We start from the raw sequence: 17,145 nt of genomic DNA, 5'->3' as shown, positions 1-17,145 counted from the left end.
CGTGGTCTTCCTCTACCATTTTAACCACCTCCCTCCCCCAACCACTTCCCTCCATTACCATAAATATTCATTGACGTCTCATAATACGTCCTACTAATCTATACCTTCTTTTAGTCAAGCTGTACCATAAATGTCTTTTGTCTCCAAATTAGATTCAGTTTCTCCTCATTTCTTTATTTGATCTACCCATCTAATGTTCAGCATAGTTTTATAGCATGTCACTTCAAATGTTTCTATTCTCAGCTTGTCTGCTCTGTTCATCGTCCACGTTTTACTTCCGTGCAAGACTACTCTCCATCTTCTGAAGATACTTTCTAACCATTAAATTTATCTCCGAGTTAACGAACATCTCTTGCCTAGAAGTGCTATTGTTACTTTTGCCAGAATGCATTCTGTGGTGTCACCGCCAGACACCACACTTGCCAGGTGGTAGCCTTTAAATTGGCCGCGGTCCGTTAGTATACGCCGGACCCGCGTGTCGCCACTATCAGTGATTGCAGACCGAGCACCGCCACACGGCAGGTCTAGTCTAGAGAGACTCCCTAGCACTCGCCCCAGTTGTACAGCCGACTTTGCTAGCGATGGTTCACTGTCTACATACGCTCTCATTTGCAGAGACGACAGTTTAGCGTAGCCTTCAGCTACGTCATTTGCTACGACCTAGCAAGGCACCATATTCAGTTACTATAAGAACTATCTTCAAGAATGTATTCTGAACAGATAATATTGTGAATTATGTACCGTCAAGAGCGACGTTCATCATTAATGGATTAAAGTTAAGTATGAAACTAATTACGTCCGCTTTCTGAATTCTCATTTCCGGTCATGTTCCAGACCTCACGTCAGTATAGTTTTTCCCTCCTCACGCCAGCCTGCGTGAGCTAAAACGCGTGCATTTCGGCCTCCACTCGTAACACGGTGTTGGCTCTACTGCCAACACAAAACATTGTATATCATAATTTTTGCAGAAACACCACAGAGTTTACAGCTAACGACTGTCTAGCTGGATCGAATGGGTGGCTCTGTAGCGCCAAAAAGACACGGTTACAAGACAAACAGGATTGGCATAAAAGTGGAAATGTATCTACGTACTGAAATTATAGGGCAACAGGAGGCATTAAAAATGTTGACAGATTTCCACATCTGGGGAGCCTTATCTGTAGATACAGACCTCACCACCAGAAATGGAATCGCTTTTGCGTTCTTCGAACGACTGTTACCCATGCGGCAGTTAGAAGCTATATGTGCAGGATGGCAGTTATTGCACTATATGAAAAAAAGTAAATTAGTTACAAACTATGGCGTGCATACACTTTATTCAACGTGTAAACGTTACTACAGGTATTTAGAGTTAGGTTATGATACGTTCGATATGCCAGACGTCATAATTTGTAAACAAATATGATAGTATACATGTGATGTCTTACGACTGTGACAGGAACCTGTGACCACTGGATACAGTGCCATAAGTTCCTCAAAAAAAAAAAAATAAAAAAAATAAAAAATAAAAATCAATCAATCCACCTGATGATGGAGGTTTAAACCTTTGAAACGCGTCGTGGAGATAAATAAACAGTAAACTTGTTGTTTCATTTAATGCCAATGTAATTAGTTTACATTTTTTATTGAAAGGAATTCCAGTGATGCTCCTGACATCACCTTATATCCAGTCGGCCTGGTTCGACTTCTATGGTCATATTAGCACAAAGAGCACTCTATTATGGCCAGTGGAGAATTGTCGAACTATCCTTGAAACGCCATGGAAACTGGTGTGTGGGTAGCAATATTCAGAAGGGTAGCAATATATAGAAGGCCCGGTAGTAGATCGTTATTTTTCTGAAGATACCGTGAACAGTGGACGTCATTGTTTAATGACCAACGATTTCACTGGCCAACTAAAAGAAGATGAAATCAACAACTCATGGTTTCAACAGGATGCCGCTACTGTGCCCACAGCTGACAAGACTGCACGACTTCTGGAAGAGTTTTTTTCGTTGTGTCATCTCAAAAAACTATGGCAGCCGCGTCCGCAGGGCTTTACTCCACCACAAGTTTCCCTTCCGGGTGCTGCAGAATCTGTGGTGTGTCGAAGTCGGTCACAGATGCTCTGTGACTTAAAAATTGAAATAACAGCGTACGTGAGAAGCATATCACAATCAGATCTGCAGAAAGTGCTTTCCAATAAAATTAAGCGAGTTTAGACTTGTATAGCCATCGGTGGACATCGTTTCCGATATATGTTGTAACAGCACAGCGACTTCGTGAACACCCTGTATATCAGGTTATTAATGTCATTCAATAAAACCGTTGTTGTTGTTCTTGTTGTCGTTGTGGTCTTCAGTCCTGAGACTGGTTTGATGCAGCTCTCCATGCTACTCTATCCTGTGCAAGCTTCTTCATCTCCCAGTACCTACTGCAACCTACATCTTTCTGAATCTGCTCAGTGTATTCATCTCTTGGTCTCCCTCTACGATTTTTACCCTCCATGCTGCCCTCCAATACTAAATTGGTGATCCCCAGATGCCTTAGAACATTTCCTACCAACCGATCCCTTCTTGTCAAGTTGTGCCACAAACTCCTCTTCTCCCCAATTCTGTTCAATACCTCCTCATTAGTATCTAATTTTCAGCATTCTTCTGTAGCACCACATTTCGAAAGCTTCTATTCTCTTCTTGTCCAAACTATTTATCGTCCATGTTTCACTTCCATACATGGCTACACTCCATACAAATACTTTCAGAAATGACTTCCTGACACTTAAATCTATACTCGATGTTAACAAATTTCTTTTCTTCAGAAACGCTTTCTTTGCCATTGCCAGTCTACACTTAATATCCTCTCTACTTCGACCATCATCAGTTATTTATCTTCCCAAATAGCAAAACTCGTTTACTACTTTAAGTGTCTCATTTCCGAATCTAATTCCCTCAGCATCACCCGAGTTAACTCGACTACATTCCTTTATCCTCGTTTTACTTTTGTTGATGTTCATCTTATATCTTCCTTTCAGGACACTGTCCATTCCGTTCAACTGCTCTTCCAAGTCCGTTGCTGTCTCTGACAGAATTACAATGTCATCGGCGAACCTTAAAGTTTTTGTTTCTTCTCCATAAATTTTCATACCTACTCCGAATTTTTCTTTTGTTTCCTTTACTGCTTTCTCAATATACAGACTGAATAACATAGGGGAGAGGCTACAAGCATGTCTCACTCCCTTCCCAACCACTGCTTGCCTTTCGTGCCCCTCGACTCTTATAACTGCCATCTGGTTTCTGTACACATTGTAAATAGCCTGTCGCTCCCTGTATTTTACCCCTGCCACCTTCAGAATTTGAAAGAGGGTATTCCAGTCAACATTGTCAAATTCTACAAATGCCGGAAAGTAGGTTTGCCTTTCCTTAATCTTTCTTCTAAGATATGTCGTAAGGTCAGTATTGCCTCACGTGTTCGAGTATTTCTCGGAATCCAAACTGATCTTCCCCGAGGTCGGTTTCCACCAGTTTTTCCATTCGTCTGTAAAGAATTCGCGTTGGTATTTTGCAGCTGTGACTTATTAAACTGATAGTTCGGTAATTTCCACATCTGTCAACACCTGCTTTCTTTGGGATTGGAATTATTATATTCTTCTTGAAGTCTGAAATAAAACCGTAAGCTAATAAATTTTTCATATAGTCAGCACCTCTGTTACAATTATTCATATGGCACTTAAATTTTACATCGATGGTTATTTGTGCCAATCGTTCTCACTGTATCTTTTCTACATATGCCACATAGATATGATCAATCTGTGTACTCAGATCTGAAAATAGTCACTACTGACTGAAATTAATAACGTGATACGCAAAATTTCTCTTGTGATGCATTGTTGAAAAAAATGTACATATCTTCTCCGATTACTTTGAAAATTTTTCTGTCACTTCATCGCAACATATGAAATACTGTGAGTTATTTGGGACTGCCATGGCGTGGTGCTAACGTATTATGCTGTTAAGGTGCAAACCGTTACAGGCGCATATAAGTGACAGCTCCTGACCAAGTAATGGGAAGGCTCTCAAGATGAAACGTCGAGAGAAGTTGCCCAAGGGGTGTCTTTTCGCCACGACAACTCTCTAGCTAATTCTTTTCGAAATCAAAGTGTGCACGCTCCCTGTATTCGCTGACGCCACTTTTTTCCTATTTCCTCAGATGAAGCGACTGTTTTGTGACAAGAATTTCCAGAATCACAACGGTAAGGTTTGTGAGGTGGAATGTTTCCTAATAGCCAAACTGTGGCCTTCTGTAACCAAGTTCTCTCTGTCGCATAGAGGTGTGTAGACAGTAGAGAAGTACTGAAATAATCACAAACTTTCATTGTCACGGCTTGATTTTTTCGAGGTGGTAATTAATACGAGGGCAGTTCAATAAGTAATGCAACACTTTTTTTTCTCGGCCAATTTTGGTTGAAAAAACCGGAAATTTCTTGTGGAACATTTTCAAACATTCCCGCTTCGTCTCGTATAGTTTCATTGACTTCCGACAGGTGGCAGCGCTGCACGGAGCTGTTAAAATGGCGTCTGTAACGGATGTGCGTTGCAAACAACAGGCAGTGATCGAGTTTCTTGTGGCGGAAAACCAGGGCATCTCAGATATTCATAGGCGCTTGCAGAATGTCTACGGTGATCTGGCAGTGGACAAAAGCACGGTGAGTCGTTGGGCAAAGCGTGTGTCATCGCCGCAAGGTCAAGCAAGACTGTCTGACCTCCCGCGTGCGGGCCGGCCGTGCACAGCTGTGACTCCTGCAATGGCGGAGCGTGCGAACACACTCGTTCGAGATGATCGACGGATCACCATCAAACAACTCAGTGCTCAACTTGACATCTCTGTTGGTAGTGCTGTCACAATTGTTCACCAGTTGGGATATTCAAAGGTTTGTTCCCGCTGGGTCCCTCGTTGTCTAACCGAACACCATAAAGAGCAAAGGAGAACCATCTGTGCGGAATTGCTTGCTCGTCATGTGGCTGAGGGTGACAATTTCTTGTCAAAGATTGTTACAGGCGATGAAACATGGGTTTATCACTTCGAACCTGAAACAAAACGGCAATCAATGGAGTGGCGCCACACCCACTCCCCTACCAAGAAAAAGTTTAAAGCCATACCCTCAGCCGGTAAAGTCACGGTTACAGTCTTCTGGGACGCTGAAAGGGTTATTCTGTTCGATGTCCTTCCCCATGGTCAAACGATCAACTCTGAAGTGTATTGTGCTACTCTTCAGAAATTGAAGAAACGTCTTCAGCGTGTTCGTAGGCACAAAAATCTGAACGAACTTCTCCTTCTTCATGACAACGCAAGACCGCACACAAGTCTTCGCACCCGAGAGGAGCTCACAAAACTTCAGTGGACTGTTCTTCCTCATGCACCCAACAACCCCGATCTCGCACCGTCGGATTTCCATATGTTTGGCCCAATGAAGGACGCAATCCGTGGGAGGCACTACGCGGATGATGAAAAAGTTATTGATGCAGTACGACGTTGGCTCCGACATCGACCAGTGGAATGGTACCGTGCAGGCATACAGGCCCTCATTTCAAGGTGGCGTAAGGCCGTAGCATTGAATGGAGATTACGTTGAAAAATAGTGTTGTGTAGCTAAAAGATTGCGGAATAAACTGGTGTATTTCAATGCTGAATAAAACAACCCCTGTTTCAGAAAAAAAATGTGTTGCATTACTTATTGAACTGCCCTCGTACTTAACGACTAAACTTCATAGAAATGGTAGTCACTTCCCTGAAGGTCCCTGTAAACGAACTTGTATGTCAAATTTACTTTTTGCTATCCACAGGTCTGTCAAATAAGCTCCCAGCACGGGTCTGTCAAACATGCGACCAGAAGTACAAGTGAATGGACTTATCACTTAAGTTTATCAGACTTAACCTCAGTTTTGAAGCAGCTGTCACGCTATGTGTACTGCCTGCACTGGCTGATGGGAGCGACCGTATGTAACTCCATTTGCCAGTTACTGTCGCTCCCATCAGCAACTGTGCCAGGTGTCAACTTAGTCTGTGCGGGCAGTACGGGTGTCGCAAAGTATTTTGATACCAGTGGGACTGGCAACAATGCAGACCAATTTCTTCTCTCATTGACTTTAGCGCTGTGTACAAAGAAGAAAAGGAAAACGAGATGCTTGTAAAAGGAACGGTTGAAACTCAGAGATAAATGTACCCATGAAAATGTGCAAGAGGACTCAGAACCTGATGATTATATCAATGCACAGTCAAGGTTTTAATAACTTGTTGGAGTTACTTCCCACTCACCTTGAAAAAGAAGGCAGTTATGCGAAAATTTATTCCAGTTTCACATTGATTCTCTACCAGTTTGAGATATCTGTCAAGTGAAACAGGTTTCGAACAGTGTATGACAGTGTTATGAAAAACATGTGAAGCAATATTTAATTATTGTCTGTATGTATGTCACATGGAGATTATTGTTTTCTTTTTCTTTATGTCTTCCTGTGTAGCATTTCGATGGGAAAGATGGGACACCTGTACCATTTCGGTAATAGCCTACAATCTGCTTCTTTTTTCCTTACAATGCTTCGATTTTAGTTTACACTATTATGGAAACTAACGACAGAAAGAGATCAAGATGAAATCAACTACTCATGGTTTCAACAGGATGCCGCTAATGTGCCCATAGCTGACAAGATTGCACGACTACAGGAAGAGTTTTCTTCGTTGTGTCATCTCAAAAAACTATGGCACCCGCGTCCACAGGGCTTTACTCCACCACACGTTTCCCTTCCGGGTGCAGCATAATCTGTAGTGTGTCGAAGTCGGTCACATATGCTCTGTGACTTAAAAATTGAAATAACAGCGTACGTGAGAAGCATATCACAATCAGATCTGCAGAAAGTGCTTTCCAACAAAATTAAGCGAGTTTAGACTTGTATAGCCATCGGTGGACATCGTTTCCGATATATGTTGCAACAGCACAGCGACTTCATGAACACCCTGTATATCAGGTTAAAATGTCACTCAATAAAACCGTTGTTGTTGTTCTTGTTGTTCCTGAGACTGGTTTGATGCAGCTCTCCATGCTGCTCTATCCTGTGCAAGCTTCTTCATCTCCCAGTACGTACTGCAACCTACATCCTTCTGAATCTGCTCAGTGTATTCATCTCTTGGTCTCCCTCTACGATTTTTACCCTTCATGCTGCCCTCCAATACTAAATTGGTCATCTCCAGATGCCTTAGAACATGTCCTACCAACCGGTCCCTTCTTTTCAAGTTGTGCCACAAACTCCTCTTCTCCCTCTGCACTGCTTCCGCTGCCTTATAGGAGGAGATTCATCAGGAAGAGACAGATGCCTGTCTACAAGAATGTAGATACTTTCGACATGAAGCCCAAACAAACTGCACAACAACAACTGCTTGGAAGACCTATTGCCTTTGTAGGATGCAAGATTAATTTTTCTTGTAGAACTACAGAGGTAGAAAAAAATCTTTTCTTTTCCAAACATTCGTTCAGTCTGTCATCTCGAAATCTGTATTGTTTGAGAAGCCCCAGCGTACACTGTCAGAACCGAATGTCAACATCGGCCGTGAAACAAAATTCCTCTCAAACGCTTCAAGCACAGTGTATGTTTGACAAACACATCAAACAAAAAGTATCACACTGTCAAATAATTTGATAGACATGTGAAGTTTGACAAATTGTTGGGCCTGTATGGAGGTAACTGCCCCTTCTGTGATGTTGCATAGCTCGGTCTCCGGAGTCTGTTCATACTCACAGAGACAGGTGAGGATGATGAGGGCGATGAGCAGTGCCGCAGCGGTCAGTCCAAGAACTACAAGCAGCACCAGCAGGCGGCGCTCGCGTCTCGTCGTAGGCTTCAAGCACAGTGTATGTTTGACAAACACGTCAAACAAAGTTTCACCTGTCAAATAATTTGATAAACATATGAAGTTTGACAAATTGTTGGGCCTGTATGGAGGTAGCTGCCCCTTCTGTGATGTTGCATAGCTCAGTCTCCGGAGTCTGTTCATACAGGCGAGGATGAAGAGGGCGATGAGCAGCGCCGCAGCGGTCAGTCCGAGAACTACGAGCAGCACCAGCAGGCGGCGCTCGCGTCTCATCATACGCTTCAAGCACGGTGTATGTTTGACAAACATGTCAAACAAAAATTATCACACTGTCAAATAAGTTGATAAACATGTGACATTTGACAAATTGTTAGGCCTGTATGGAGGTAGCTCCCCCTTCTGTGATGTGGTATAGCTCGGTCTCTGGAGTCAGTTCATACTCACAGAGACAGGCGAGGATGATGAGGTTAATGAGCAGCGCCGCAGAGGTCAGTCCGAGAACTACGAGCAGCACCAGCAGGCGGCGCTCGCGTCTCGTCGTACGCTGCAAGCACAGTGTATGTTTGACAAACATCTCAAACAAAGTATCACACTGTCAAATAATTTGTTAAACATGTGAAGTTTGACAAATTGTTGGGCCTGTATGGAGGTAGCTGCCCCTTCTGTGATGTTGCATAGCTCAGTCTCCGGAGTCTGTTCATACTCACAGAGACAGGCGAGGATGATGAGGGCAATGAGCAGTGCTGCAGCAGTCAGTCCGAGAACTATGAGCAGCACCAGCAGGCGGCACTTGCGTCTCGTCGTATGCTTCAAGCACAGTGTATGTTTGACAAACACGTCAAACAAAGTATCACACTGTCAAATAATTTCATAAACATGTGAAGTTTGACAAATTGTTGGGCCTGTATGGAGGTAGCTGCCCCTTCTGTGATGTTGCATAGCTCGGTCTCCGGAGTCTGTTCATACAGGCGAGGATGAAGAGGGCGATGAGCAGCACCGCAGCGGTCAGTCCGAGAACTACGAGCAGCACCAGCAGGCGGCGCTCACGTCTCGTCGTACGCTTCAAGCACAGTGTATGTTTGACAAACATGTCAAACAGAGTATCACACTGTCAAATAATTTGATAAACATGTGACGTTTGACAAATTGTTAGGCCTGTATGGAGGTAGCTCCCCCTTCTGCGATGTGGCATAGCTCGGTCTCCGGAGTCTGTTCATACTCACAGAGACAGGCGAGGATGATGAGGGCGATGAGCAGCGCCGCAGCGGTCAGTCCGAGAACTACGAGCAGCACCAGCAGGCGGCGCTCGCGTCTTGTCGTCCTCTTGAGGCTGTGGACAGAGAAGCAAGGCGTGAGACTTCGGTGAGGTGAGCGTGCGTCAGCTCAGCCAGATTACAAGATCTGGAGATACGAGCCGCTGGATGTTTTGACCGACACCAATGTCAAAATATCGAAATGTGAGTTGCACAGACTGCGTATTTCGACTTTATAGCACGTTTGTGTTAGTTGTCCCCCAGTCATCCCCACCTGATTTTGATGCACAGTATATGTCTTTCCTAGAGCTATGCTGTCATCTGAGGGCTGTTACAATTCGTTCCGTGGCAAATTTATTTTATTTAACTTGTGCTTAGTGTCCTCCTGTGAACAAAGTCATTGGCAAAACCTGCCGGAATCTGTGCGTGTGAACTTTATTCTCTGTGTTACGGTACGTTAACTGTTGGTGTATCGCATTTTGTGAGGTGGAAATTGACGCCCAGCCTACCATCTTTCCAAAATGAGCATTGAAGACAGTAAAAGCCGCAGTCAGGCTGGCTGAATACAGGCCGACAGTCGTCCCTCTGCTGCATGATGTGGCTCAACTCGACCTGCTCCTCGATTCGCATTTGGCTCTGCCCTTGTCGTGGTCTTTAACCTGAATACTGGTTTGATACAGCTCGACAAACCAGCCCGTCCTGTGCAAGCCTTTTCATCTCTGCATTACAACGTCCAATGTCCATCTGCACCTGCTCGCGACATTCAATCTTTAGCCTCCTTCTACAATTTTTGCCTTCCACGCTTCAGCCTTCTACCCGACTACCATATTCACTACTCCTTATTACCTCAGAACATGTTCTATCAACAAATCAATACTTTTTGTCACACTGTATCACAAATTTCTTTCTTCCCCCCCATTTTCGTCCAGTTCTTCCTCATTAGTTTTTCAGTCCTCCCATGTAAACCTCAGAATTCTTCTGTAGGGTCATAGTTGAAAAGCATCTATTCTCATGTTGTCTGGTCTCCTTATGATCCGAACTCCACTTCAGCAAAGGACCTGCTCCTGACAAATACATTCAGAAAGAACTTCGCAACATTGAAATTTATCGTTGATGTTGTCAAATGTTTATGTGTCAGAAATGTTTTTCATACTACGTATTTCTGCATTTAATTTTTTAGCTATTTAGTTAATTTATTTATATGATGCATATATGTGGACTGAAGTGACAAATAAAAACTTATGCTGAGGTCGGGATTCGAAACCGAGTCTCCTACTCACTGGAAAGACCTGCTAACCACTACGCCGTCCTGACACAGTGGCTTTGCACAGCTGTACGGACTACCCTAGTGCGCTTCCTCAAGCGAATTCGCATTCTCACCTCAGACCACTTGTTATTCAAAAGTGAATGGAAACTTGGACTGAGGAGGAAGGCATGCTAGAGTAATCCATGCAGCTGTGCAGAGCCACTGTGCCAGCATGGCGTAGTGGTTGGCACATCATTTCAGTGAGCGGGAGACCCGGTTTCGATTCTCAGCCTTGGTACAAGTTTTCATTCACCGTTTCAGTCTGCATATACAGGGTGTCCCATTTATCATGATCACCCTAAATAACTGTTTGCCCAGATGCAAATTACAAAATGTTTGAAGCTGATGTTCTTTAGTCGTCAGGAGGACATCAATCAGCATGATTGACTTCGTTGTACTTTTGTTTTTTTACAAAGATATGAACAGCGGTATGGCTTTTTTAAATGGCATCCTGTATTTTTTATTCAGTAATTCATTTCCTCTCCTAAAGACCTATTCAAAAATGTATCACGGTGTACCATTCACTGAACACAACGTTATGAATTACGTAACACAACACTGACGTTGACGCTCCCACCGCTTGTTGCAGGTACTCAGGATAATGGAACACATCCACCTGCTGACGTTGGCAGAGGACAAATATAAGTAGAATGCAACCCGTCGTTCCGTCAACCATCGTCAGTTAAAGAGTTGTCTGAGAATGATGTACACCAACGAAGAGAAAGCAGAAATGCTACTCGTCTATGGGGAATGTAAGTTAGCAGAAAAGTAATTGCAATACTGTTTTGCTATGTATGAGTACATTTAGTATAGTAGTTACGATCCTTTTAAATACTTTTGTGTAGAGTAGGCATACAGTATAGACTGTCCTTCCTACAAACTGCATCGAATAACGTATCCTTTTTGCCGGCCGCGGTGGTCTAGCGGTTCTGGCGCTGCAGTTCGGAACCGCGGGACTACTATGGCCGCAGGTTCGAATCCTGCCTCGGGCATGGGTGTGTGTGATGTCCTTAGGTTAGCTAGATTTAAGTAGTTCTAAGTTCTAGGGGACTTATGACCTAACATGTTGAGTCCCATAGTGCTCAGAGCCAACGTATCCTTTACTGTTGTTGTTGTTGAAGGTAGGCGCAATGCTACACAGGTAGCGGAACTGAACAAGTATGGTGGGTCTGACACACCGGTGTCAATGTGTTCTTTTTTCCATTTCCAGGAGTGTATAAGCTTTTTTCTAGACACTATACATTATATGTTAACTTTGGAAGCTGAAAAAGTGAATTAAAAAGTCTACAGCGACCGGAATTCGAACCTGGGCCTTCTTGTTTAGTAGGCAGGTATGCTGACCATTACACCACCACAGCATTATGATCATTGTACCTGCACGAACTACGCAAGTCAAATACCCCCTCCAACACAAAAACGAATTCAACGCCAGTGGTCGGCGGAAGGTGCACGTGCCCGTCGACCTGGGACCGGACCGCAGCGACGCACGGATGCACGCCAAGACCGTAGGATCCTACGCAGTGCCGTAGGGGACCGCACCGCCACTTCCCAGCAAATTAGGGACACTGTTGCTCCTGGGGTATCGGCGAGGACCATTCGCAACCGTCTCCATGAAGCTGGGCTACGGTCCCGCACACCGTTAGGCCGTCTTCCGCTCACGCCCCAACATCGTGCAGCCCGCCTCCAGTGGTGTCGCGACAGGCGTGAATGGAGGGACGAATGGAGACGTGTCGTCTTCAGCGATGAGAGTCGCTTCTGCCTTGGTGCCAATGATGGTCGTATGCGTGTTTGGCGCCGTGCAGGTGAGCGCCACAATCAGGACTGCATACGACCGAGGCACACAGGGCCAACACCCGGCATCATGGTGTGGGGAGCGATTTCCTACACTGGCCGTACACCACTGGTGATCGTCGAGGGGACACTGAATAGTGCACGGTACATCCAAACCGTCATCGAACCCATCGTTCTACCATTCCTAGACCGGCAAGGGAACTTGCTGTTCCAACAGGACAATGCACGTCCGCATGTATCCCGTGCCACCCAACGTGCTCTAGAAGGTGTAAGTCAACTACCCTGGCCAGCAAGATCTCCGGATCTGTCCCCCATTGAGCATGTTTGGGACTGGATGAAGCGTCGTCTCACGCGGTCTGCACGTCCAGCACGAACGCTGGTCCAACTGAGGCGCCAGGTGGAAATGGCATGGCAAGCCGTTCCACAGGACTACATCCAGCATCTCCACGATCGTCTCCATGGGAGAATAGCAGCCTGCATTGCTGCGAAAGGTGGATATACACTGTACTAGTGCCGACATTGTACATGCTCTGTTGCCTGTGTCTATGTGCCTGTGGTTCTGTCAGTGTGATCATGTGATGTATCTGAACCCAGGAATGTGTCAATAAAGTTTCCCCTTCCTGGGACAATGAATTCACGGTGTTCTTATTTCAATTTCCAGGAGTGTAGATCATCACCAACAAAAGTAAAACCAGTATAATGGAATGTACTCCAATCAAATACGTGATGGTGAGGAAATTAGATTAGGAAACGGTACCCTAAAAGCAGTAGATGAGTTTCGTTATTCTGGCAGCAGAATAACTGATGAGGGAAGTAAGACTATACCATTGTCCCTGTATGCACTCGTTAACCCTGTACATCCTTGTTTTCAACCAGATCGTTCATATTTCCCAGTATTCCTAGCTGCTGCAGTCTCCGTAAATTTCCTTTACTCATAACTACCTATACCAGAAAATACCTATTTTGTACATATACAAATAATTTTTATATCTGTCACTATAATTATTGATATTATGGTCGTTATTATTACTATTATTATTATTAGTGGCAGCAGCAGCAGTTGCAGAAGTACTGCCAATATTATGTTTATTAGTTCATAGTATTATTGATTCCCATTGTCACTATAGACACTCAAATCATTTTAATACTACTTGTCATATTTAAATTGTGATTTCTTAGGTAACTATGATATTAAAGAGTTACTGTTTGCATGAAACCCTGATACAAAGTAAGAGAAGGCCTGATGGACCTAGTCAGATCAGATTAAATCAAATGAAACTATACTTTTCAGATACCTTTTCTAGTATGTGTGATTTATACAGGGTGTTCCATTTATCTTGACTACCCTAAACAGCTGTTTGCCCAGATGCAAATTACTAAATGTTTCAAACAAATGTTCTTTTCTGTGTTGGCAACACTGCGCCGACGCGGACTCTTCGAGTATTTGCTGCACTAAATAATTATAAAAAGCGTTGTTATTAAGCTATTTTTAAAAGTCTACAGGTGTTATAAATATAATATAATTGTTGTTAAATTAATGGAAGTGTTAGTGAAGTATAAAATAAGATTAAACGGTGTAAGAAGCGTATTTTTCTTCTCGCGCCCGTAGCACGAATCCTAGGCCTAATTTAAACTTATAGGTAAACGTTTCCAGTTGGTATAAATATATTATAAGTGTTGTTAAATTAGTGGAAGTGTTAGTGAAGTGTTAAATAAGATTAATCGGGGTAAGTACTTTATTTTCCTTCTCGCGCCTATAGCACAGATTTTAGGCTTAATTTCACACGTGCGTATCGTAAGTAAACAGTGACTTAAACTATATGTAATCACCAGTTTTTTTATTCATTACTCGTTCAATTTATTTATATCTGCCTGAATAGTTTCTAGGGTCCTTTGTTTACGTATTAGTCAGTACTTAAATCAGTTTATACGATTTCTGTTTTTGCCATGAGTGAGAAGTGTGTGACATGCCGTAGGATCGTTGGTTCCGGGGTGTGGTGTGATGGGTGCTGTAGTTTCTTTCATTGGGGCGAATGTAGTGGCGTGGGAAATGGGGACATAAATGAGGCTCACCAGTGGTATTGTAAGATCTGCAGTAGAGATAGGAAAATACTGGAACAGGAAGGGAAAATTGCAGCTCTTCAAGCTGACCTAGACAAGGCAAGGGAGGATATGTACGGGTTAAAGAGGGAGAAGGGTGAACAGAGATGGGAAGTGGCAACAGGTAATACGGGGAACAGGCAAAGGAGAGCATCAGACAGCTTTGTGATAAATCTTGAAAATAGATTTGACCTGTTGCCTCAGTCAGAATCGGATGAGCCTCATGTAGCTGAAGCTGTAGAAAGGGCACAACAAGCTTTCAAAGACTTGAAAAAGGTAGGGAAATTTGTAAAGAGAAAGAAAGTTCTGTTGTTAGGTAGTTCCCATGGTAGAGGTGTTGGCCAACTACTGCAGGAAAATCTAGGTCCAGAGTACTAGCTCACAAACTTTTTCAAGCCTAGTGCAGATCTGGGTCAGGTAACGGAGGATGTAGGTTCTTTATGCAAGGATTTCACGAAGGAGGATAACGTGGTTATAGTGGGTGGTCTGGGAAACAGCATTGACAGAGACTCTTGAATATTCCATAAAGAGTGACCTGGTGAAGATAGCATCAGCAACGAAGCATACAGGTGTGGTATTTGTGTCTGTGTTGAGACGCCATGATCGGCCTCATTTGAACTCTTCTATAGGGAGGGTGAATTTGGAGTTGGAGTGGCTGCTTAGGATGGATATAGGGTCCCATATTGGTTTGATTCCTGTGGATGCTATTGATAGGTGGGACTACACTAGGCATGGCCTTCACCTCAATAGGAAAGGGAAGGGAAAACTGTCTGGGTTGATCGCAGAAAACTTAAGGTGGGGCACTGTCACAAGTGGTAAAATACCAGTGGTAACAGGTGTCAGAGGGGTGCCTTTTCTAGGATAGGGAAGGGGGGAAAGAAAACGAGTTTTAAGAGAGATTGGCAGACACACTCTGTTTGAGAAAACAGATGAACAGGAGTCAGATTTTAGCATACAGCCTCCATTTAAACAATGTTTAACAGAAAGTAATCAGAAACTGCCAGTTCGTCTTCACCAAAGCAGTTATAATCCCATTAGTATGCAGTATCAGTTATCTTTATTACACCAGAACATTCCGGGACTCAGAAATAAAGTTGACGAACTACTCATTTGTATCGATGAATGAATTCATCTAACCAAATTGACATAATCCGCCTCTCTGAACATCAAGTGACCACTGGTATAGATATGTTAGACATTTCAGGATTTAAGCTAGCTTCCCACTTCTGCAGAGTAGATATGGATGGAGGAGGAGTTCCAACATTTATTAAAAGCTTCCATAAATTCAAGAACATTGACATTAATAAATTCTGTTTAGAGCAGCATCTAGAAGCATGTGCAACAGAAGTAGAGTTCCATAACAGATCCTATATAATAGTAACGATTTACCGAGCACCTGCAGGAAATTATAATCTATTCATAAATCATCTAGAAGCTTTTTTGGGTTATTTAACAGGAAGATACAAAGAAATTTTGATTGCTGGTGTCTTTAATACAGATTTTCTAATTCAATCTTCCAGTAAACATTTACTGCAGTTAGTAATGTTGTCTTTCAATCTAACTCACACAGTAAACTTTCCAACTAGGATCACTAAATCCTCAAGGACAGCCATTGATAACATTTTTATAGACAAATCGAAGGAACAAAATCATATCATAAAACCTGTAATAAATGGACTATCAGATCATGACATGCAGCTCCTTGTTTTAGATGTAAATTCTAAGCAGATTATCAATACTGCTAAATCTGAGTACAGGAGAGTATTCAATCAACCAAAAATTGAGTGTTTTAGAAAACTGCTCAAAGATATGAACTGGAAAGATGTTTATAGTGCTCATGACATGAGTGAAAAATATAACACATTCATGAACAATGTCAGTACCATGTTTGAAAACTGTTTTCCTCTAAAAGTTACTCAAATCAGAAGTCTATAATAAAACCATGGATCACACAAGGAATAAAGATTTCCTGTAAGACAAACAGGAAAATGTATCTGTCGACCAAGAATAGCCCCAATGCTGATGATTTAGCTAAATACAAGGAATACTGTAAAATATAAAAAAAAGTAATTCAGACATCTAAACAAATACACTACGAGAAGAAGATAGCAATGTCATGGAACAAAATAAAAACAATATAGGATATAGTGAAAGAGGAGACTGGTAGAACCAGAAAGGAACAGGTGCAAGTAGCACTAAGGGTAGATGACGCATTAGTAACCGATGGGCATAGTGTGGCAAATCTATTTAACAAGTACTTTATATCCGTTACTGATAGAATGGGACTGTCAGGATCAGTAAATAATGCCCTTGAATATCTGAAACTAGCCTTTACAAATAGCTTCAGGTACATGAATATGTCACTCACTTCACCAAAAGAAATAACATCCATAATTAAATCTTTAAAAACAACGCATTCTAGTCGTTACGATGAAATATCAACAAAGTTAATTAAGGCATGTTCTTGTGAGTTTAGTACAATTCTACGTTAGTTGTGTAACCAGTCAATTATAACTGGGACATTTCCTGAGTGGCTGAAATATGCAGATGTTAAGCCTCTATTCAAGAAAGGGGATAAAGAGATGCCATCAAACTACAGAGTGATTTCACTTTTGCCAGCATTCTCAAAAATTTTAGAAAAAGTAATGTACAGGCAGCTTCTCAACCATCTGAGCACAAATAACATATTATCAAGAACACAGTTTGGATTTCTGAAGGGTTCTGATATCGAAAAGGCTATTTACACCTACAGTGAAAATGTACTTAATTCATTAAATAACAAGTTACAAGCAGCAGGTATTTTCTGTGATTTGTCAAAGGCACTCAACTGTGTAAACCACAACATTCTTTTAAATAA

The 17,145-nt window shown here is 42.7% G+C and overlaps 1 protein-coding gene across 1 annotated transcript in view; it reads right to left on the bottom strand.

The window, feature by feature from the left end:
• LOC126106257 (endothelin-converting enzyme homolog) overlaps window positions 1-17,145 on the bottom strand; it is a 593,945-nt gene that overhangs the window by 402,927 nt on the left and 173,873 nt on the right. The window contains exon 3 of the mRNA XM_049912482.1: window positions 9,062-9,168. Within this exon, the coding sequence (XP_049768439.1) occupies window positions 9,062-9,168 (107 nt within the window). The remainder of the gene's footprint in view (window positions 1-9,061; window positions 9,169-17,145) is intronic.

The sequence above is a fragment of the Schistocerca cancellata genome, chromosome 10 (assembly GCF_023864275.1).
Source record: "Schistocerca cancellata isolate TAMUIC-IGC-003103 chromosome 10, iqSchCanc2.1, whole genome shotgun sequence".
NCBI lineage: Eukaryota > Metazoa > Arthropoda > Insecta > Orthoptera > Acrididae > Schistocerca > Schistocerca cancellata.
Note: the sequence above shows the minus strand (reverse complement) of the source record. Positions and strands in the feature narration are given on the sequence as shown.